Here is a 23,309-nt window from a genome sequence, read left to right on the forward strand (position 1 = left end):
TGGTCATGTGATGCAAAATTCAGATGCTTGGCAAAGCAAAAGTCAAGGGGGAAAGAAATTCACTTTTATTTTTATTTTATTCCACACCTGGAATCTTGCATCCAGTTTTGGTCATCACACTATCCAAAAAAAAAACAAAAAACCTCGAGACTTTGGAAAAAGTGCAAAGAAGAGCAACAAAGAGGATCAAAGGCCTGGAGACTAAAACATAGGCAGAACGGTTGCAGGAATTGGGTATGGCCAGTCTAGAGAAAAGAATTAGGGGTGACATGGTAGCAGTCTTTCAGTATTTGAGGGGCTGCCGCAGAAAAGAGGGGGTCAACCTCTTCTCCAAAGCACCTGAAGGCAGGACAAGAAACAATGGGTGGAAACTACTCAAGGAGACAAGCAACTTAGATCTAAGGAGAAATTTCCTAACAGTGAAGACAACCAGTGGAACTGCTCGCCACCAGAAGTTGTGGGTACTTCATCACTGGAGGTTTTTAAGAAGCAATTGGATAAACATTTGTCTGAAATGGTATAGAGTCTACTGCTTGAGGAGCGGGCTGGACTAGAAGACCTCAGAGGTCCCATCCAGCTTGATTCTGAGATTATTAAGAAAGAAAAAGAAAGAAAGAAAGAAAGAAAGAAAGAAAGAGAAAGAAGAGAGAGGGAGGGAAGCAGAAGAAAAGGATGGAAGGAAGGAAGAAAAAGAAGGAGACATTCCATTCCATATTCTATTCTTCTCTATTCCATTCCATATTTTCTATTCTATTCTATTCTATTTCTATTTCTATTCTATTCTATTCTATTCCCTTCCAAATATTCTATTCTATTCTATTCTATTCACATTAGAATTACAAAAGTTGGATGAATGTAACAAATACGAGGAACGTTGTTATTCTTATTTGCACCAAAATCTATGCTACCCAGGTGCCGTACTGCTCTCGCAATAACGTGTACATGTAAAATAAAATTTAAAAAAAAAACTTGGGGGGGTGGGGAAACAATAGAAATGTTTTTCAGAGAGGTGTAAGAACTAACGACATCCACCGATGTTGGAACTTCAGAACTGGGTCTCGGTTCTCCCTGGCGAGGCCCGTTTTGCGATTTCAGACGGTTCCTAAATGGTTGTAAATCAAGATCATCATCGACATCACTGGAAGCTCTCAAGAAGTGACTGGACTGCCATTTGTCGCAAATGGTGTGGAGTCTCCTGCTTGGGTGGGGGTGGGGGTGGGGGTTGGACTAGATGACCTACAAGATCCCTTCCGATTGTAGGAAGTTAGCACCCACCCCCCTCCTACAAGAATGAAATATTTTAGAAAATATTTAAAAGGCAGAATGTATTTCCCTGGATGAGAAATGGAGAGAGAATGAAGAGAAATGGAGAGAAAGCAGCTCCCTGCCACCCCCTCCACCTTTGTCAATGGGCCATTAAAGCCTCAGCCAAGCTCACTCATTTCCCCCCACCTTTGTCAATAGGCCAGAGGCAGAAACTCATTCTCCCCACCTTTGTCAATGGGCCATCATCTGCAACACAATAGGGCCCGCCTAGCAACAGAAACTCACCACATGACACCTGGGAAGATTACATCAGCCAGCAAGGTTAGCTAAGACCCCCTCACCCCCCCCCCCCGGGAGTCTGACAACCAATCAGGAGACTCTTCCTGTGCCCCAGAGAGTTCAAATCTCAGAGAAAGCATAAAGCCAAGGAGCGCACAGGATCTCATCCCTTTTCTGTTCAGGAACTCAAGCCATGTGATCCTGACCACCATTAAACCATCTTTCCAAGCAGCCTCCATGTTTCCAGTGTCTTTGTCCCCACTTGGAACTGAACCCAGATGGATATTTCTTCCAACACTATTCTGTATTCCGTAGAAACAGTGTCTAGCTGTAGAAGTTGTGGGATGCTCCAACACGGGAGGTTTTCAAGAAGAGACTGGACAATGGACCAAATGGACAACTATTTGTCTGGAATGGGATAAATCTCCTGCTTTAGGCGGCGGGGGTTGGGGTTGGGGTTGGACTAGATGACCTACAAGGTCCCTTTCAACTCTTATTAATCTGTTTGAAACAAAAATCTGTGCTTTTACGTTAACCAGCAGTCTCGTTATTGCACCATTCCACCTTCCCCTCCCCCAAATCCTAAATTCCTCCCTGCTTTTTTTAACCCACCACCATCCCCAGTGAGATCTCCAGGTGGTCTCCTTTCCCACTGGCTCCTAATCAGCTCCTTGGGGGGAATCAGCCGGCTTCCTTTTTTGGGGGGCCCCCGAGACCCAAGCCCGGACAAGGGCGATTGCAGATGCAGCTCCCGGCTTCAGCTGCTTCTCCCCCCCCCCACCCCCGTGTTCCAGGATGCCATGAGAACGTTGAGAAATGCGGAGTCGGGTCAGGGCAAATCTGCTTGAGTGGCAGACAAGAAAGGCGGAGGAGGCAGCGGAAGCGTCGCCGGTTCCATGGTGTAATGGTTAGCACTCTGGACTTTGAATCCAGCGATCCGAGTTCAAATCTCGGTGGAACCTCACTTTTAAAAAACGTTTTTTAAATTTTAATTTTAATTTTTTTTCAGTGGGTGGATGGGTTTTTTCCCCAAAAGCGGGGAGGGGGAAGAGGTATCTTTTGCCACCCGGTGCAAAAAATGCAAAGGGTTTACTTTCAGGCAGGGTTTAAAAAAAAAAAAGAAACTTGGCGCCTTTAAGTGGGATGGACTTCAACTCCCAGAATTCCCTAAGCCAGTTTTGCTGTGCATGTTTTTTTTTTCTCTTCTTCATTGTGCTGGTGAATTCTGGGAGTTGAAGTTCATCCCCTCTTTAAAGGATTTGAGAAAAGCTGCCATGAGAGAGGCAGGCTGGGAGTTTGAGGAGAGGTCATTGGCCAGAATTGGGAAGAAACGAAAGACCTGCTGGGGATGAAAAGAATAATATTTAGGGGAGCAAAAATATATATATTCTCAATTTTAGGCCTACAGTATTGGATGGGTGAAAAGTTTCTCCATCGGAGCATTGGTGGTTCAGTGGTAGAATTCTCGCCTGCCACGCGGGAGGCCCGGGTTCGATTCCCGGCCAATGCAACACAACTTTTTAAAAAAATATTATTATTGAGTCTGCTTTTTTGACTGAAAAAGACTATTATCCCAAATAAGATTTTTTTTAAAAAAAAAACTCTTTTAGGATCTGTCAATCGCTATTTCTTTTCTCCCTCAACCCAAGATTGGAAATGTGCTTCTTTATTTATTTATTTATTTATTTATTTATTTATTTATTTATTTATTTAACAGTTTTTTCCCGAAGGCCATCACTCCGCTAAACAAATAATTCCGTCAACACTGTCAAACTATTTACTGAATCTGCACTACTATTAATCTTCTCATCGTTCCCATCACCAATCTCTTTCCACTTATGACTGTATGACTATATCTTGTTGCTGGCAATCCTTATGATTTATATTGATATATTGACCATCAATTGTGTTGTAAATGTTGTACCTTGATGAAGGTATCTTTTCTTTTATGTACACTGAGAGCATATGCACCAAGACAAATTCCTTGTGTGTCCAATCACACTTGGCCAATAAAATTCTATTCTATTCTATTCTATTCTATTCTATTCTATTCTATTCTATTCTATTCTATTCTATTCTATTCTATTCTATTCTATTTATATACGTTGAAAGGTTCTTTTAGTTCCTTTTCATGTTTTCTAAGGGGCTGAAATAAATCAAGCAGGAAGCAAGATAAGAGATGTTCTTACTAGCAGGAGTGGTCCAAACTTGGCAACTTTAAGACATGTGAACTTCAGCTTTGTTGGCTGAGGAATTCTGGGAGTTGAAAGGCCGCAAGTCTTAAAGTTGCCAAGTTTGGACACCCTTGCTTACTAGAGAACTACAATTTAAAAAACCCTCAATATTTAATATTACATGTAATTAGAGCAGCTAGGATTGTCTCCATGCAAAATTGGAAGCATGGAAATATACCAGCTGAAGAAATGGTGATAAAGAAAATATTTGACTGTGCAGAGTTCGATAGGCTGACAAATGGAAATAAAAGATAAAGGAGAAATGGAATACTGTTTTGTTATAGAATTAAAGGACTCAGAGAATTCCTAGATGAACAGAACAAGTTTATTATACGCGCAGGAACAGTGGTTTTATGCAACTATAACCCACTGAACAACGAGGTGTTCTCATGTACGTATCTTTATACTTGAGACAATACAGGAAACAGGAAAATGAAAAAAAAAACATCTTTCTCTATATAGTTATACCATCATATATCAGAGCATGATTGGCTTATTGACAGCCCACTATCTCATTGGGCCCATTTCATGTGTCCTTCTGTTAACTAGGGCACAGGTGTCTGGCAAAGCGATCTAAGTTCAGTTACCTGTCAAGCTGTCTGCGGTTTCGGCTATGAACATCCTGTACTTATAATTGTGGTTAAGCAATTTTAACATTTCTTGACTTGCCTGTATAATATGAATCTTCTAATACTAAGAGTGGGATTTGAACACAGTTCCTTAGGATTCTGCCCCTTTTCCCATTTTCCTATACTTATTTCATCACAGTTTGATTTGGAATGAATGGTATTGGCTGGTTAGATCAGGAGTCAGCAACCTGCAGCTCTGGAGCCGCATTTATTTATTTATTTATTTATTTATTTGATTTTTATACCGCCCTTCTCCCGAAGGACTCAGGGCGGTGTACAGGCAGAAGTAAAAAAGACAATAACAATGTACAATTTAAAATGCACATTTAAAAAACTTATTATAATTAGCCTGAAAACTTTAAAATATATAAAAACTAAAATCCCATTTAAAATTAATAATAATTTAAGAAATTTAAAAAACCGATAAAAAGTTGATTCTATGGGATTATAAATCGTGCATTATATTGGGAGATTGGAATGGAGTAATAGATACACGAAAGGACAAGAGAATTTCTTCCAAGAAGATACCTGCACATGCAAAGCTGCCTAAATCCTTTTTTGATATGATAGAAGATTTTGAGTTAAGAGATGTATGGAGACTGCGGAATTTGGAGGAAAGAGACTATACTTTTTTCTCTGATAGGCATCAATCCTTCTCACATATTGATTTTATTTTAATTTCTAATGATTTGCTTTTTAGGGTGAAGAAAACTAAGATATTTCCAAGATGTTTGTCTGATCATAGTCCTGTTTGGATGGAATTGCAATATGGAAAAGAGGGTAGAAGAACTTGGAGATTAAATGAAAATTTGTTTAGATATCAGGATAATGTAAATCAATGTAAAAAGCAGATGAAAGAATTTTTTGATTATAATTTGAATAATGAAACATCGATAGAAATGGTTTGGGACTCCAGTAAAGCTTTTATGAGAGGTGTATTAATATATCTTAAAAGACAATACGCAAGAAAGATACTTAAAGGAATGGAAAAAATGGATTGATTATATTCAACGTAGATATCAGACTAAGAGTTATCAGACTGTTTTTGAATGATTATGAGGTATTATTCTTGATTGTTTTTGGGGGAAGTTAGGAATTGATGATTGTAGGGGTATAATTAAGTTGGGATGAAAATTTTTTAGCATATGTTTGTTTTATTTTTAACTATACCTTGTGCCCGTTCCGGGAAGTCGGGGGGGGGAGGGGGGTTGTGAAGGGAGGAGAGAGGAGGGGGGGAAAGGGGAAAAAAATTTTGTAAAACTTTTTGAATTAAAAAAAAAAAAAAACCGATAAGATTTTAAGCCAGCCCCGCGCGAATGAAAAGATGTGTCTTCAGTTCGCGGCGGAAGGTCCGAAGGTCAGGTATTTGGCGTAAACCCGGGGGAAGCTCGTTCCAGAGTGTGGGAGCCCCCACAGAGAAGGACCTTCCCCTGGGGGCCGCCAGCCGACATTGTTTGGCGGACGGCACCCTGAGAAGTCCCTCTCTGTGAGAGCGTACGGGTCGGTGGGAGGCGTGTGGTAACAGCAGGCGGTCCCGTAAGTACCCAGGCCCTAAGCCATGGAGCGCTTTAAAGGTTGTAACCAACACCTTAAAGTGCACTCGTGCATGTGGCTCTTTCAACCCTCTGCTGCGGCTCCCTGTTGCCAGTCGGCTCCACAATTGATAGGTCTTTTGGTAAGGGCAGGTAGAGGAAAAATGACGCCGCGCTAGGAGGAGACTCTATGGTGGGGGGGAACCGGACTTCTGGTCAGTTCCAGAATTGAACGAGGGCTTCCGGTTAAGACGTTTGTGGCTCTGAGTGTTTAAGGTTGCCGACCCGAGTTAGATAGTAGATGCAAAGAATAGAGTAGATAGAATTTTTATTGGCCAAGTGTGATTGGACACACAAGGAATTTGTCTTGGTGCATACGCTCTCAGTGTACATAAAAGAAAAGATACCTTCATCAAGGTACAACACTTAACAACACTTAATGATAGTCATATGGTACAAATTTAACACTTAATGATACAACACTTAATGATAGCCATAGGGTACAAATAAGCAATCAGGAAACAATATCAGTATAAATTGTAAGGATACAAGCAACAAAGTTACAGTCATAAGTGGAAGGAAATTAAGTGGGAGAAATTAGGAAATTAAGAAAAGACGATTAACAAACAAAAAGATAGTAATGATAAAGATAGGTGAAGAATGTAGAGTATTATAGTTAGATGTTATAAAATGTAGAATGTAAATATAGAATAGAATAGAATTTTTTTATTGGCCAAGTGTGATTGGACACACAAGGAATTTGCCTTTTTTTTAAAATTTGAATTTATATCCCGCCCTTCTCCGAAGACTCAGGGCGGCTTACACTGTGTTAAGCAATAGTCTTCATCCATTTGTATATTATATACAAAGTCAACTTTTATTGCCCCCAACAATCTGGGTCCTCATTTTACCTATCTTATAAAGGATGGAAGGCTGAGTCAACCTTGGGCCTGGTGGGACTTGACCCTGCAGTAATTGCAAGCAGTTGTGTTAATAACAGACAGACTTAGTCTGCTGAGCCACCAGAGGTCTTGGTGCCTAAACTCTCAGTGTACATAAAAGATCATCAAGAATCATAAGGTACAACACTTAATGATAGTTATAGGGTACAAATAAGCAATCAGGAAACAATATCAATAGAATAGAATTTATTGGCCAAGTGTCATTGGACAGACAAGGAATTTGTCTTGGTGCCTATGCTCTCACTGTACATAAAAGATACGTTCATCAAGAATTCTAAGGTACAACACTTAATGATAGTCATAGGGTACAAATACGCAACCCGGAAACAATATCAATAGTAAGGATACAAGCAACAAAGTATATATTCGGAACATCAACTATATAGTGTATTTATAATATGAATGTATACATATTGCAACAGGACAACACTCCTTTACAACAGGAGTGTTGTAAAGATGGGAATCGTGATGTGAAAATGAAGAAAATGGTTAATAAAAAAATATTTTTTTAAAAAAGGAAGCGAGCCAAGTCAGATTATTCTCGCTTCCTGCACAGCACCTGGACAGCTCCTGCAACTTCAAGTTAACATAATCAGGGTTGGCCATTAGAAGACATGTAGGATTGAAGTGTTTTTAATGACTTCCCCCCCCCCCAGTTTCTCTCTCCCCGTTTCTATTTTAAGGCGGATCAGCGAAGATGGGAGATAATCCCGCATTTTTCAGGGTCAGAGGTGGAGAAAAGAGCTCAAATGAAGGAATTAAGCATTAATTCATGCTTTCTGGCTTTCAAACCAAACTCCGAATAATACGGGGGGGGGGGGGAAGAAATCGTGGGGAGGAGGAAAAAAAAGGGACTAGAAACAGTATGCAACGCTTTTATTTTAATACACATAAAAGTGGGATTTAGTTATTTTTTACTCTATACTTGGGCAGGAGAAAACCCCAGGACTGAACACGCAGAACGACGAGGTGGCCGAGTGGTTAAGGCGATGGACTGCTAATCCATTGTGCTCTGCACGCGTGGGTTCGAATCCCATCCTCGTCGGCATTAGGCTACGCAAGGGATGACGGTTTACATTTTTTTGCTTTGGGTGGAAGTTGAGGCTTCCTACAGTAACTAGTTGGAAAAGGGATCCTGGAGGTCATCTAGTCATCTACTGATACTCTCCTGGGGGAAAAAATGGGGTTCCTTTTAAATTTAAGATATAAAGCAACGCCCTTCCGTTTTGGTCTCCAAAAGTTTTAAAAGTCCTATTAGATGTACAAATAAAAAAGTTAAGATGCATTGGGATGGTTTTTAAAAAAAAAATTCCTGGCAGCGGTGGGATTCGAACCCACGCCTCCGAAGAGACTGGAGCCTTAATCCAGCGCCTTAGACCGCTCGGCCACGCTACCTTCCCCGTTCTTTCCCCTCGCCAGTATTTCCCTCCAAAACCAAACCGAAGGATGTTTATAGTCTTCACACCGGTCCGCAATGGCTCAACTCTTTCCCGAGATCATTTTGAGGTGGCTCTTAAAAGAGCCGTTGGGTTGAAGCGAAAGCCGGCCGGCGCTTCACTTCTTTTTAGGGGCGGCTTTGGCCTTCGTGGCGGCCTTAGGCTTGGCTTTTGCCTTCGCCTTCAGGGGTTTGGCGGGACTTTTCGGCTTCTTGGCCACCAGTGAGGTGGGCTTTTTGACAGCCTTTTTGACGGGTTTCTTCGCCCCGGCGGCAACCGGAGCCTTTTTCGCCTTCTTGGCGGCGCCGGTGGGCTTCTTGGCGTTTTTGGCCCCCGCCGATTGCTGCTGCTTCTTGCGGGCCGCCTTGTCCTTGGGGTCGGCCTGCTTCTTGTTGAGCTTGAAGGAACCCGAGGCTCCCGTGCCCTTCGTCTGCAGCAGCGTCCCTTTGGTCACCAGGCTCTTCAGTCCCAGCTTGACGCGGCTGTTGTTCTTCTCCACGTCGTAGCCCGACGCCGCCAGAGATTTCTTCAGCGCGGCCAAGGAGATGCCGCCGCGCTCCTTAGAAGCCGTCACCGCCTGCATCAGCAGCTCCGTCACGCTGGGGCCGGCCGGCTTCCGCGCCTTGGTGGCGCCCGCCGCTCTCCTCGCCGCCGCTTTCGTCGCCGGAGCCGGGGCTACCTCAGCCATCGCAGAACACGTCCTCCACCTCCGCCGTCAGACTTCAACTGGAACTTAAACGTTCGCGGCGCCTGGTATTTATAGCAGAGGTCGCGCTCTGATTGGTCGGTTTTGGAAGCGGGCCTTTAAAAAAAAAAAAAGACTTTCGCGACTTTGGTGTTTTTCAAACACGCGTTGAATTCAAATCGTTCGGAGCGATTTGTCCCGCGGGTCCTTCTGATTTCAGGGACGATCGACGGGGGAGGATGGGGGTTTTTAGCGTCCGGATGTTTCACACTTCGGAGAAGTGAAACGTCTGGGGGAAAAAAAGACGCTTGCTTTTTTTTCTCTGCTCGCAAAAAAATAGGCAATTTTTTTTTTTGGCGAAAATAAATAAATAAAGGATTGTTTGCCATGTATTTTATAACTCAGTTCTTTTTCTTTCTTTTTCTTTTTGAAAATAATTTTTATTAGGCTTTTAACTTTTAAAAACAAAATAAAAAAATACAACAAAAACCAAAAACACATTAAAAACACTTAGACTTAACTTTACATCATATATAATTTTACACCTTGCTGTATCGACATAGATATACTGTATATTCTCTGTTCTTATTCAGTGCTTATATTTACATTGGTATTTATTTATGGAACCGTCATTATCCGGTTAACACTATTCAGTAACATACACTTCCTAGTTTTAACTTAATTAGATTAACATTCCCATTTATTATTTTGATCTCTTTTTTTCTAACCAATCATATAATTTGTTCCACACTCTTCCGACTCTTCCCTTTCCTTAATTTCCGGCATCATCTTGTTCATTTCTGCGTAGTGTAGGATTTTTCGGATTATTATTTCCTCTTATGGTACATTTTATTTATTTATTTATTTGTCACAACAATATATGTAGGTATCATACAAAAAGATTATATAGTAAATAAACATATATATATATATATAAAAAAACACACAATAGGACAGGAACGGTAGGCACGTTTGTGCGCTTATGCACGCCCCTTATGGTCCTCTTAGGAATGGGGTGAGGTCAATAGTAGAAAGTTTTTGGATAAAACTTTTGGGATTTTTTTTTGTTTTGTTTCCATCCATATGCAACAGCAGTCCTTCCTGCTGTTAATATGTGAAGTATTAGATATTGCAAAGATTTGTCTATTTTTGGATTAATTATTCTTTTTTATTTTGTATTTTATAACTCAGTTCTTATTCTATCACGCTCTTTGGGCAGCTGCTTGTAAATTGTAGAGGCCTAATTGCTATGAATGCTATGAACCTCAGCAGTTGCTCAACCTTGGTTACTTTAAGACCTGTGGACTTCAACTCCCAGAATTCCCCAAGCGCTGGCTGAGGAATTCTGGGAGTTGAAGTCCACAGGTTTTTAAGTTTCCAAGATTGGACACTCCTACTATATATACTGTATATACGTTCACAAATATTTCCCAAACTGTTTTCCCAGAGAATTTGCCGTTTCTTTTCCTGGAGAAAGCAAGTGTTCCAGAGAGCTTAAAAATTGGTGTGACTTGGTAAAGGCACTTAAAAAAAAATCAGATGATTTTACTCTAGTTTTTAAAGATTTCTTCCTGAAAAGACAGCTTTCAAACCCTGAGGATTAGTCTTCTTGAGGTGCCCCGAAAAATAATCAATCATATTTATAATACATAACGATAAAACCAATTCAATCTTTTTTTTAAAAAAAAAGCCATTTAAACCAATTTGTTTAACTGGGAACCGTGCAAGACACCAGATCTCATGGCATTTTTGGCCAGAGGCCCTAATTGCTATGAATGCTATGAACCTCAGCAGTTGCTCAACCTTGGTTACTAAGACCTGTGGACTTCAACTCCCAGAATTCCCCAAGCTGGCTGAGGAATTCTGGGAGTTGAAGTCCACAGGTTTTTAAGTTTCCAAGATTGGACACTCCTACTATATATACTGTATATACGTTCACAAATATTTCCCAAACTGTTTTCCCAGAGAATTTGCCGTTTCTTTTCCTGGAGAAAGCAAGTGTTCCAGAGAGCTTAAAAATTGGTGTGACTTGGTAAAGGCACTTAAAAAAAAATCAGATGATTTTACTCTAGTTTTTAAAGATTTCTTCCTGAAAAGACAGCTTTCAAACCCTGAGGATTAGTCTTCTTGAGGTGCCCCGAAAAATAATCAATCATATTTATAATACATAACGATAAAACCAATTCAATCTTTTTTTTAAAAAAAAAGCCATTTAAACCAATTTGTTTAACTGGGAACCGTGCAAGACACCAGATCTCATGGCATTTTTGGCCAGAGGCCCTAATTGGTTCTGAAGATTTCCTTTCTCCACAGGCAAAGAAAAAAATAAATAAATCTCTTTATTGGAAGGCAAACCCCAAACAATTAAGGAAACTGAGTATTTGGATGGGAAATGCAGGGTTGGAGGCTTGGATAGGGAAATAGAGAAGAGATCTCGGAGGAAGACAGTGAAAATTTCTGCCCTGCTGTTTCTCAAGATGTCCCTAGAACAGATTTAATAAGAATAATGGTATGACAACCACAGTCATACAACTTTTTGTTGTGCGTGTTGCAGGAGTGGATCTCATCTTTCAATAGAAGAATTCATGAAAGCGAATGTAGAATTATTGAAACATTTTGTTCATTCATTTCTCTTCCGGTGTCTTGAAAACAGGCAGGCGAAGAAATTCTTCCAGCGTTCTCCTCGTTAGTATAGTGGTAAGTATCCCCGCCTGTCACGCGGGAGACCGGGGTTCGATTCCCCGACGGGGAGATACCAACGTTTTTAATAAAGAAACATAGAATAAATTCTTGGGTATTCGGAAAAAGATTTAAGAAGCGCGGCGGCCTTTGGGGGGAAATGAATGAATCGAAGGGTCGCTTCGTTGCGATGAATTGAAGGAGTTCCAACCCCGAGAAATGAATGGGCGGCCAGAAGCCACGCCCCCTCCAGGTGTGAAGGCGTCATTGAAGACGAATCTCGCATGAATGGAATTTCGCCGCGCCTGCTTTCCTCCTTCCCAATTAATCCCCCACCTCACATATTTCTTTGGTATCCGAGATGTGAAAAGAAATCAGTTGCTGAAAATCCGGTAAATATTTTCCTTTAATGTATTTCTTGCCTTAGCTTAGTTAGTAGGCTATAACATAACCCACTAATACTATTATATCATTCTATGCTGTACTATGCAGTTTTTTTTTACTACTGTTTGGGGGGGGTGTGGCTTGGGGGGCGTGGCAGGGGAAGGATACGGCAAAATCCCCATTCCCTCCCCACTCCTGGGGGAAGGATACTGCAAAATCCCCATTCCCACCCCACTCCAGGGGACGGATATTGCGAAATCTCCATTCCCACCCCATTCTGTTGCCAGCCAGAGGTGATTATTTGCCAAGTTCTCCAAACTGCTCAAAATTTCCACTACCGGTTCTCCAGAACCTGTCAGAAGCTGCTGGATTTTGCCCCTGATACTATGGTATGTTAAAGCGTACACTGCAATATGCACTACTAATAGTCTATATAGTAGTCTCTACAGTAGACTGTAGACTGTTAGTACTGCATAGTACAAACAGTAGTACAGACAGTAGACTGCATATTATATAGCTAGTGTGTAGCATATAGTATCTCTGTATAATCATTAAATATGTAGCCTATGACTATCATTGTATTGTAAGTGTTGTACCTTGATGAACGTATCTTTTATGTACACTGGGAGCATATGCACCAAGACAAATTCCTTGTGTGTCCAATCACACTTGGCCAATAAAAAATTCTATTCTATTCTATTCTATTCTATTCTATTCTATTCTATTCTATATCTCTATCATCTATCTAATATAGACTATATTATTACTGCATATTATATAGCTAGTATGTAGCATATAGTATATCATTGTATCTAATATATAGATATATATTACTATATACTAGCTATATAATATATTAATATGGTATACTACGTAGTATAGTTACATTAGTATATGGATCATATGGATATTAGTATATTAGTAACCTATCAAGCTAGCGATTCAAAGGTCCGAAAGGATTGTAGTTGCTTGGCAGTGCCTTATCTCGCAGCCTCTTCTGTTCTTTTTTATTAATATTATTTTTAAAAAACAGGTTTAGCTTTGTCGTTAGCCTAAGATCTGACGTTCGTGTGAAACTGCACGGTGTCAGTGTACCCTGTTTAATAGTCCTTAATAATAATAATAATAATATTTTAATTTGTATACCGCCCTTCTCCTGAGGGACTCAGGGCAGTTAACAGCCAAATAAAAACAACAGTCAAATACATACAATAGCTAAAAAACTTATTCAAAATTTGGCTCAAAATTTAAAATATATTTTAAACCCTAAAAACAAATTAAAAATTAAAAAACCCATAAAAACATCTAAAAATTCTATGCCAGTCCTGCGCGGAAAAATAGGTACCCCTTAAGCTCGCGGCAAAAGGTCCGCAAACTTCGTTTGCAAGTCAGGCAAAAGGCCGCCCCATTCCCTTCCTCTGATTATTTTTCTCACGAGATTTTTTTTTTTAATTTTAATTTAGGAAATATTACATTAAAGGGACTGATTTCTTTTTTTTCCCCTTTGACATAGAAAGTAAGCTCTTAACTTCTGAAGTTTATTCATTCAGAATCTTGATTTATTCTGAGTAATTGGGCAATTAGGTAAAAAGAGTTGTTTTTAATTGTTGCACATTTATCCTCGATCCCGGAAAAACGAACGAAGTCGCGTTTCCGTAAATCACCTTCAAAATTCCCGCAGCGCGCGGCACATTTAAATTCACCACGTGATTGGCTGAAAACGGCAACCAATCAAAACCAAGGAAGCAGTGTATAAATAGCGCGGCCGGTGGCGGTTTCTTTTTAATTCTTCCTTTTGCGGCTTGCGGGGTGGTGGCTTGTCTTCTGTCTTCACATCGAGATGGCTCGTACCAAGCAGACCGCTCGTAAGTCCACCGGCGGGAAGGCGCCCCGCAAGCAGCTGGCCACCAAGGCGGCGAGGAAAAGCGCGCCGGCCACCGGCGGCGTGAAGAAACCTCACCGCTACCGCCCTGGCACGGTCGCCCTGAGGGAGATCCGCCGCTACCAGAAGTCGACGGAGCTGCTGATCCGCAAGCTGCCCTTCCAGCGCTTGGTGCGCGAGATCGCGCAGGACTTCAAGACCGACCTGCGCTTCCAGAGTTCGGCCGTGATGGCTCTGCAGGAGGCGAGCGAGGCTTACCTGGTGGGGCTCTTCGAGGACACCAACCTGTGCGCCATCCACGCCAAGCGGGTCACCATCATGCCCAAGGACATCCAGCTGGCCCGCCGCATCCGTGGAGAGCGGGCGTAAAGAAGCAGGCGTGTTTGTTTTTTTTTTATAAAAAGGCTCTTTTAAGAGCCATCAAATAGTCCACCAAAAGTGCTGAAAGCTACCCAAAACTAAGGCGGGAATCTACGTTCCCCTCACCACCTTCTCTGTCACTAGTTTTTAAAATTGTTTTAATTCATTAAAACGACCTCCCTTCGAGTAAAGTTGGAAGGGATCTTCAAGTCCAACCCCCTGGATCATTGCACAAGATACTAAGGATTCGAACAGTTTCCGATTTGACAAGCGGCTTAAGCCACTAAGAGCCATCTAGCCCGGCTGATACGCGCTTCTCACTTCTCGTGATTTGTCGAAAACGCCCACTTCCACTAATATTTTCCCTCCCACATTTAAAAATTTGTTTCTAAAGCTCCCAGGAGAGGATTATAACGCGCTTACAGCCCTTTCAGAAGAAAGTGAGCGGCTCTTAAAAGAGCCTTTTTTGGGGGGGATTGGCAGGCAAGTCTTCCCTGCGGTCCGGTGGCAAGCTTGCGCTCTACTTGGAGCTGGTGTACTTGGTGACGGCCTTGGTGCCCTCGGAGACGGCGTGCTTGGCCAGCTCGCCGGGCAACAGGAGGCGGACGGCCGTCTGGATCTCGCGGGAGGTGATGGTGGAGCGCTTGTTGTAGTGAGCCAGGCGGGACGCCTCGGCCGCGATGCGCTCGAAGATGTCGTTGACGAAGGAGTTCATGATGCTCATGGCCTTGGAGGAGATGCCGGTGTCGGGGTGGACCTGCTTCAGCACCTTGTAGACGTAGATGGAGTAGCTCTCCTTGCGGCTCTTCCTGCGCTTCTTGTCGCCTTTCTTCTGCGTCTTGGTGATGGCCTTCTTCGACCCTTTCTTGGGCACCGGCGCGGATTTCGCGGGCTCGGGCATCTTGACACGCACGCTACCAATTGGAATAGCGGACTGATGGCACAGAGTCCCGTACGCTCGTATTTATAAGCAGCCTTATGCAAATGAGGTGCTCGGAGGTCTACTTCACTATTGGCTGCGGGAGGAACGCGCCGCGCGCCGCTTTTTTTTCAAACGCTTGGTTTTCTAGGGGATAAGAAAAAAACGTTTCTATTGGCTGTGCCATGGAGAGTCGCGCTTGTAATTGGCCAGTGGTAATTTAAATAGCTATCCAATGAATGCTTGCCAGTTTGAACGTCACCCAAGATAGGGATTGCTAGAAAAAAAAAATGCAGCCGCTGAAATACCCTGAAATATGAGCTAGGATCCCATTTTCAGACATGGGAAATTCTTGAGAAAGAATTTATGGTTAAGGTTGTCTCGAAGGTGCTTTTTAAAAAGGCAACTGGACTGGTGTATTTTTTTTCCCCTGAGGAAAAAGGGGGGGGGGAAATAGTACAGTTGCCTTTTGAAAAAGAAACTAATCTGGATGACTGAGAATCTCCATAGGTAGGTTTGAGGTTATGTTTAAAAGTGTTGATTCAGTCACGTTTTCCTTTGTCCATTTTTTTGTTCTTGAATTTCCTTCAGCTTGACTCTTTATCTATTCGTAGACAAATGAATGGTTACATGGGTACAGGTAATCCTCGACTTATGACATAGGTAAAGGTTCCCCTCGCACATACGTGCTAGTCGTTCCCGACTCTAGGGGGCAGTACTCATCTCCGTTTCAAAGCCGAAGAGCCAGCGCTGTCCAAAGACGTCTCCGTGGTCATGTGGCCGGCATGACTCAACGCCAAAGGCGCATGGAACGCTGTTCCCTTCCCACCAAAGGTGGTCTCTATTTTTTCTACTTGCATTTTTGACGTGCTTTCAAACTACTAGGTTGGCAGAAGCTGGGATAAGTAACGGGAGCTCACCCCGTTCCGCGGCGCTAGGGATTCGAACCGCTGAACTGCTGACCGTTCGATCGACAAGCTGAGCATCCTAGCCACTAAGCCACCGTGTCCCTCAACTTATGACATAATTGAGGCCAAAACTTAGGTTGCTAAGGGAGACATTTGTGAAGTGAGTTTGGCCCCATTTTATGCCCTTTCTTGCCACACTTGTTATGGGGAATCATGGCGGCCATTAAGTTAGTTACACAGGTTGTTAAGTGAATCAGGCTTCCCTGATTTGCTTGTCAGGTCACAAAAGGGGATCCCACGACCCCGAGACACTGTAACTGTCAGAAATACGTACCAGTTGCCAAGCATCTGAATTTTGGATCACAGGACCATGGGGGATGGCTGCAACGGTCAGACGTGTGAAAAACGGTTCATAAGTCACTTTTTCAGTACCTTTGTAACTTTTTTTTTTTTTTTTTGCAAAAATTTTTTATTTTTCCATAATAATTCCCACAATTTGACCAGTGTACAATACAATCACTTATCCAACAATCAGTCCTATACTCAAATTATACTCAGTCAGGGCTGCTCGACTGCCACTCCCCCCTTTAATCCTTTCTTCCCTTCTCATCCTTCTTAAACTTCCCCCACCACCTTCTCCTCGCTTTCCTACTTCCCCTCCTCTTTCCCACTTCTCACTACCATCCTTTCTAACCCTCTATCTCCTTCTTCTCCTCCTCCTATCCTTTCTTCTCCCTTCCTTCTTTCCTCCCTACCCACCTACCTACCTACTTTCTTCCTTCTTTACTCCTCTTCCTTACCCTTTCCTTCGGGAGTGTTTGCCGAGCAGTCCCGACATTACACCATTCAACTTGTTTAATTCTACCATTATTCCTGTACAATGGCAACCAATCAATTTATAGTCTTCCCTTCCCGCCTCCTTCCCCGAGACTTCCCAGAACAGAATACAGGGTATTGTAACTAACAAACATAATCTAAAATATAACATAAAACATATTCCATTTCACACCATCACACTATCAATTCCCTTCTTTCTTAAACTAATACATAATAATTCCTAACTTCACTCAAAAACTAATTGATATTTTTAATCTGATACTTATTTTGAATATAATCAATCCACTTCCTCCATTCCAATATATATTTTTCTTGTGTACAGTCTTTCAAGTAGGCAGAAATTTTGCCATTTCTGCTAAATTTGATACTTTACTAATCCATTCTCCAATTGTAGGTAAGTCTTCTTTCTTCCAATATTGTGCAATCAATAATCTTGCAGCAGTTATTAAATTCAGAATCAGTTTTGTCTCTATAACAGTGCAATCTGAGATTATTCCTAATAAAAGAACTGTGGAACAAACTTGATCTTCTTTTTCAAAATGTTCTGCATAATCCACCATATTTTAATCCAAAAGGCTTTAACTTTTTTGCAAGTCCACCATATATGATAATAGGTAGCATCCTCACAATCACATCTCCAACATTTTGCTTTCACATTTGGATACATACATGACAGTTTTTTAGGATCTAAATGCCATCTATAAAACATTTTATAAAAATTTTCTCTTAAATTTTGTGCTTGCGTGAATTTAACATTCCTCACCCAAATTTTTCCCATGTTTCTAACATTATAGGTTGTTGAAAATTTTGTGCCCATTTTACCATACAATCTTTAACCAACTCCATTTCTGAATCAATTTCAACCAATACATTATATAATCTCTTTATATGCTGTTGACCTTGATCTTTTATTTGTTTTACCAGATTATCATCACTTTGCCTTATACCAATTTTCTGATCTATTTTCCATCTAGATTGCAATTGTCCATACTGGAACCATGTATAATTTCTTCCTTCATCCTCAATTTCTCCTAGATTTCAACTGTAATTCCCTTTTTCCATAGTCAAAAGCTCTTTGTAAGTGATAACTTCCATTTTTTGTAATATATTTATATTCTCTATCATATGTCTGGGGATGGTCCATATTGGTATCTTTCCATCTAACTTATATTGATATTTTTTCCAAATCCTCAACAACGCACTTCTGACCATATTATTCTTAAATGTCTTATCAATTTTCTTGTCATATATTACATATGCGTGCCATCCATATAACAAACCATAACCTTCTATATTCAAAATCCTTTCCTCTGTTAAATTAATCCAATCAGAAATTAAAGTTAAAACAACTGCATCATAGTACAATTTCAAATTAGGCATTTTAAACCCCTCTTTCCTAACGTCTTGCATTATTTTTAACTTTATCCTCGGTTTTTACCCTTCCATACAAATTTATTAATCCTTTTGCCATTCTTGTAAATTTGCATCTTTCTTCAAAATTGGAATCATTTGAAACAAAAATAAAAATCTAGGCAAAACATTCATTTTTATAGCTGCCACTCTTCCCAACAATGATAATTGTAACTTCTTCCATTTCTCCATTTCTTTAATTACTTTTCCCCACAATACCTCATAATTGTTTTTATATAATTTTACATTCGATGCTGTAATGTATACTCCTAAGTATTTAACCTTTTTAACTACTTCATATCCAGTTATTCTTTCTAATTCTTCCTCTGATGTGTATTCATATTTTTAATTATCATTTTGTCTTCTGTTGATTCACTTTAAACCCAGATACCTTACTATACTGATCAATTGTCTCCATCAAATATACAGCTGAATGTATTGGTTGAGATAAAGAAACAACCAAATCATCTGCAAACGCTCTTAATTTATAATCTTGATTTTTAATTCTAATTCCTTTTATTCGATCTAAACCACGTATCTTACTCAATAATATTTCCAAAGTTAGAATGAATAATAATGGTGACAAGGGACATCCTTGTCTAGTCCCTTTCTCAATCTTGAAAGATTCTGTTAATCCACCATTTACTATTATTTGAGCTGTTTGCTTTTGATATATAGCCTTAATTGCTTGAATAAAATAATCCCCAAATTGCATTTTTTCTATTACTTTAAACAAAAACTGCCAATCCAATCTATCAAAAGCTTTTTCGGCATCCAAAAAGAGGAATGCTGCTGAAACCTGGCTGTTTCCTTCCAAATATTCAAGTAAATTTACAATTTGTCTCATATTATATCTCATCTGTCTCCCCTTAATAAATCCTGATTGGTCATTATGAATTAATTGATTCATCAGTGGCATCAATCTATTCGCTAGTATCTTAGCAAATATCTTATAATCAGTATTTAAAAGCGATATTGGCCTATAATTCTCTGGTTTAACACCATCTCGATCTTCTTTAGGTATTAATGAAATAAAAGCTGTCCTCCATGAAGGAGGAGCTTCTCCTCCCCTTTGTATTCTGTTAAATAACTCCTTAAGTGGTACAATCATCTCATTTTGTAAATTTTTATAATAAGTAGTTGTCAAGCCATCTGTACCTGGTGCTTTATTCGCTTTAAGCTGCTTAATTGCAAACACTATTTCCTCTGAAGAAATTAATTGATTCAACTCTTCCTTTGATCTACTGTAATTTCTAAAATACCGTGGTCCTGTAAATATCTATCTATATCTTTATCACTAATCACATCTCTAGAATATAACTTAGTATAATATTCTAAAAAAGCTTTTTTAATCAAATTTTGCTGATATACTTCCTTACCTCTATATTCTATTTTATCAATTATACGTCGTTTCTGTTTCTTTCTTAATAAATATGCTAACCACCTTCCAGGTTTATTAGAATTATTAAACAAATTATGTCTTACATATTGTAAATTAGTTGCCACCTGATCTGCCATTAACATATTAAATTGACCTCTTAATATATTTATTGACTCTTTTGTTTTACTATCTCCTGGATTGCCTACCAATAACTGCTCCTTCCTTTTAATTTCCTCTTCTAGTTCTTTTCGCCTTTTGTGCAGTCTATTTCTATATTTATTATTCATCTCTAATAAAATTCCCCTCATATAAGCTTTACTGGTGTCCCAAACTATCTCTATAGGTGTCCCTTTATCCATGTTCAAAGAAAAAAATTCCTTCATTAGAGTTTTACATTCATTTACATTTTGTTCATATTTAAACAAGTTCTCATTCATCCTCCACGACCTCCTGGCCTCTTTTTCCCGATCTAACTCAATCCATACCGGCTATGATCAGACAAGGTTCTAGAACAAATTTTGTCTTCTTCACTCTGAAAAACAAATCATTAGTAATTAAAATGAAATCAATCCTAGAAAAGATTGATGTCTGTCAGAAAAAATGTAAAATCTCTCTTTTCATTGCGTTCTCGCCATACATCTCTCAATTCTAAATCTTCCATCAAATCAAAGAATGCCTTTGGCAGTTTTACACGATTGGAAATATTTCTAAGACTTCTTTTATCTTTCTGGGTATCCATCACTCCATTCCAATCACCCATTAATATATAAGTTTTATAATCCCAAGATGTTATTCTTTTATGTAAAACTTATAAAATTTTTCTTGTTGTTGATTTGGTGCATAAACTCCTATTAAAAGTATTTTCTCCTTCCAATAAAAGTTCAATAGCAATATATCTTCCTTGATTATCCGCTTCAATTAATGTTGCAGATAAATTACTCTTTATATAAACAACTAGTCCATTCTTCTTTTCTGTAGCAGATGCAACAAAATGTATTCCCAATTTGAATTTATCAAATATTTCTGGTCTAATGTTCTAATATGTGTTTCTTGTAAACATACAATGTCATTTTAAATTGCTTCAAATAATGAAATATCTTTCTTCTCTTTTGTGGTGAGTTTAATCCATTGACATTCAAGATAAAAGTCTAATTGCCATTATCAGCAATCGAAACTTTTGAAGCACCAGCCGCAAATCATATCTTTCTTTGGGCCTTGCTCCTCCCACTGTTTCCGTCTTGGTAATAGCAGATTGAACCTGTTGAGCCTTTTCTTCTTGTTCCTTGCGTTTGACAGCTGCTCTTGTCATCCTTGGCTCTTTTGGAATCTCTGATCCCATCTTAGACACATCCAACGCTTGTAAACGGTCTTCTTCCATTACTATCACTTCTTTTTCTTTAATTTCACCTTCCTTTCTCCTACCATCCGGAGGTGGGGGACTTCAATTAAGCACATAAGCATAAAACTCTTGTGCTTTACTGACTGTATTAAGACGATGTGCTTTCCCTTCATAGTAAACTATTATACCAATTGGGATGTCCCATCTATACTCAATCTGACGTTTTTTAAGTTCGTTCACCAAAAAAGCAAACTCCTTCCTACCTCTCAACATTTTGGGGGGAATTTCCTTTAGTATTAAAATGTCTTGGCCGGCCGCTTGAATCTTGTCTCCTTTAAAAGATCATGTTGGACTGCTAAGACAGCGACAATCAGCTGTCCAGCAGTTCGGAAACCCCCCTCTTCGGGAGAAGAAGCGGTGGTGAGCAAAAGGAAGCAGAGGTAGAGCTTCCCTAGAGCTCCTGGAAGATACCAGGGGGCTCGAAGGGTTAAGCCCCCTCAGAACTTCAAAGTGCTCCAGATCTGAGGCTTTTTTCCTGCTCCGGCAGACCTAATTGCCGCGACCAACTTCCGGGACCAATTTTAACTTAAAGAAGATAATACCGGACTGAACAGAAACAGGAGAGCTCTAATTATAAAAGCAAGTAATCAATCAATTCCCTGTTATTTTTTTTTTTTTAAGTTTTGGACTTGACTTCAAAGTGAAAATGGCGATCGTTCTTTAATGAGCTACGCAGTTGAAAACGAAAGTGTTACAATTCTCTGTCTACTGTTTATTGCTGAAGGCCAGCTGGAAATTTTTTTAAAAACATTGTAATGAGAAGGGAGAAGAAATCGAGATATTGAGACTGATTTAAAAAAAAAAAAAGACTTAAAAGGTTTATACGTAATATTAGCCGGGACCAATTTTAACTTAAAGAAGATAATACCGGACTGAACAGAAACAGGAGAGCTCTAATTATAAAAGCAAGTAATCAATCAATTCCCTGTTATTTTTTTTTTTAAGTTTTGGATCTGATTTCAAAGTGAAAATGCCGATCGTTCTTTAATGAGCTACACAGTTGAAAACGAAAGTGTTACAAGTCTCACTGTCTGTTGTTTATAGCTGAGGCCAGCTGGAAAAATTTTTTTTTTTAAACATTGTAATGAGAAGGGAGAAGAGATACTGAGACTGGAAAAAAAAAAAAAAAAAAAAAGACTTAAAAGGTTTATACGTAATATTAGCCGGGACCAATTTTAACTTAAAGAAGATAATACCGGACTGAACAGAAACAGGAGAGCTCTAATTATAAAAGCAAGTAATCAATCAATTCCCTGTTATTTTTTTTTTTTTTAAGTTTTGGATCTGATTTCAAAGTGAAAATGCCGATCGTTCTTTAATGAGCTACACAGTTGAAAACGAAAGTGTTACAAGTCTCACTGTCTGTTGTTTATAGCTGAGGCCAGCTGAAAAAAAATTTTTTTTTTAAACATTGTAATGAGAAGGGAGAAGAGATACTGAGACTGGGAAAAAAAAAAAAAGACTTAAAAGGTTTATACGTAATATTAAGTTAAAGAGAAATTTTAAGAGATGGCAGCAAAACAATTAAAGTCAACTGTTACAAAAACCCCAGGAACATTAACACCGGGAGTCTCTCCAGCACATACAGCAGATACAAAATCATTAAATTTGGAAGCACTTCAGGATAACCTGAAAGAATTTATGAAAGAATCTCTTAACGATGCTATGAATTGGCAAACTTCCCAGATAGAGGATAAGTTTAAATTAATTACAGAAGAAATGTCAGAGATGAAAAAACAGATGTTAGAAATTCAAACTGGAAATAAAGAAGTTAAAGAAGGTTTGGTGTCAGCAGTACAGGGTCTGGCATCAAATGTGATTTTATTGGAGCAGGAAGTAGAAGAAATAAAGAAAGTTAATTTAAAATTGGAAAATAAGATTGAGGCAGTTCAATGTAAAATGGATAAAGTTGATGATGAAATTGTTTTGGTACAATATAGAGCAATGGAACTTGCTTTACGAATCCGTGGACTGAAAGAATGTAAAAATGAGAATTTGAAGCAAATTTTTTCGGAGGCCTTTGCAGAGATTTTGGCAGTTCGGCCAGTAGATGTGGCCTTTTATATTGATAAAATTTATCGTGTGAATTCCTGGATAGCAAGACAAAGAAATCTTCCCAGAGACATT

At 39.6% G+C, this 23,309-nt stretch overlaps 3 protein-coding genes and 5 non-coding genes across 8 annotated transcripts; 5 read left to right on the forward strand and 3 right to left on the reverse strand.

Annotated features, from left to right (window-relative positions):
• Positions 1-2,435: 2,435 nt before the first annotated feature.
• Positions 2,436-2,507, forward strand: TRNAQ-UUG (transfer RNA glutamine (anticodon UUG)). The gene has a single exon. It is a non-coding gene; the product is annotated as a tRNA-Gln (tRNA).
• A 477-nt stretch (positions 2,508-2,984) lies between these two features.
• On the forward strand, positions 2,985-3,055 carry TRNAG-GCC (transfer RNA glycine (anticodon GCC)). The gene has a single exon. It is a non-coding gene; the product is annotated as a tRNA-Gly (tRNA).
• Positions 3,056-7,763: 4,708 nt separating this feature from the next.
• On the reverse strand, positions 7,764-9,045 carry LOC131198782 (histone H1-like). Its single transcript, XM_058183831.1, has one exon. The coding sequence runs from the start codon at positions 9,024-9,026 to the stop codon at positions 8,457-8,459; it is 570 nt and encodes a 189-aa protein (XP_058039814.1). The 5' UTR covers positions 9,027-9,045; the 3' UTR covers positions 7,764-8,456.
• TRNAS-GCU (transfer RNA serine (anticodon GCU)) lies at positions 7,866-7,947 on the forward strand. Its single transcript has one exon. It is a non-coding gene; the product is annotated as a tRNA-Ser (tRNA).
• On the reverse strand, positions 8,216-8,297 carry TRNAL-AAG (transfer RNA leucine (anticodon AAG)). The gene has a single exon. It is a non-coding gene; the product is annotated as a tRNA-Leu (tRNA).
• Positions 9,046-11,703: 2,658 nt separating the features above from the next.
• On the forward strand, positions 11,704-11,775 carry TRNAD-GUC (transfer RNA aspartic acid (anticodon GUC)). The gene has a single exon. It is a non-coding gene; the product is annotated as a tRNA-Asp (tRNA).
• Positions 11,776-13,691: 1,916 nt separating this feature from the next.
• Positions 13,692-14,741, forward strand: LOC131198785 (histone H3). Its single transcript, XM_058183834.1, has one exon. It carries the CDS (start codon positions 13,927-13,929, stop codon positions 14,335-14,337), a length of 411 nt encoding a protein of 136 aa, XP_058039817.1. The 5' UTR covers positions 13,692-13,926; the 3' UTR covers positions 14,338-14,741.
• On the reverse strand, positions 14,740-15,450 carry LOC131198787 (histone H2B 5-like). Its single transcript, XM_058183836.1, has one exon. The coding sequence runs from the start codon at positions 15,227-15,229 to the stop codon at positions 14,849-14,851; it is 381 nt and encodes a 126-aa protein (XP_058039819.1). The 5' UTR covers positions 15,230-15,450; the 3' UTR covers positions 14,740-14,848.
• Positions 15,451-23,309: the final 7,859 nt, after the last annotated feature.

The sequence above is a fragment of the Ahaetulla prasina genome, chromosome 4 (assembly GCF_028640845.1).
Source record: "Ahaetulla prasina isolate Xishuangbanna chromosome 4, ASM2864084v1, whole genome shotgun sequence".
Classification (NCBI taxonomy): Eukaryota; Metazoa; Chordata; class Lepidosauria; order Squamata; family Colubridae; genus Ahaetulla; species Ahaetulla prasina.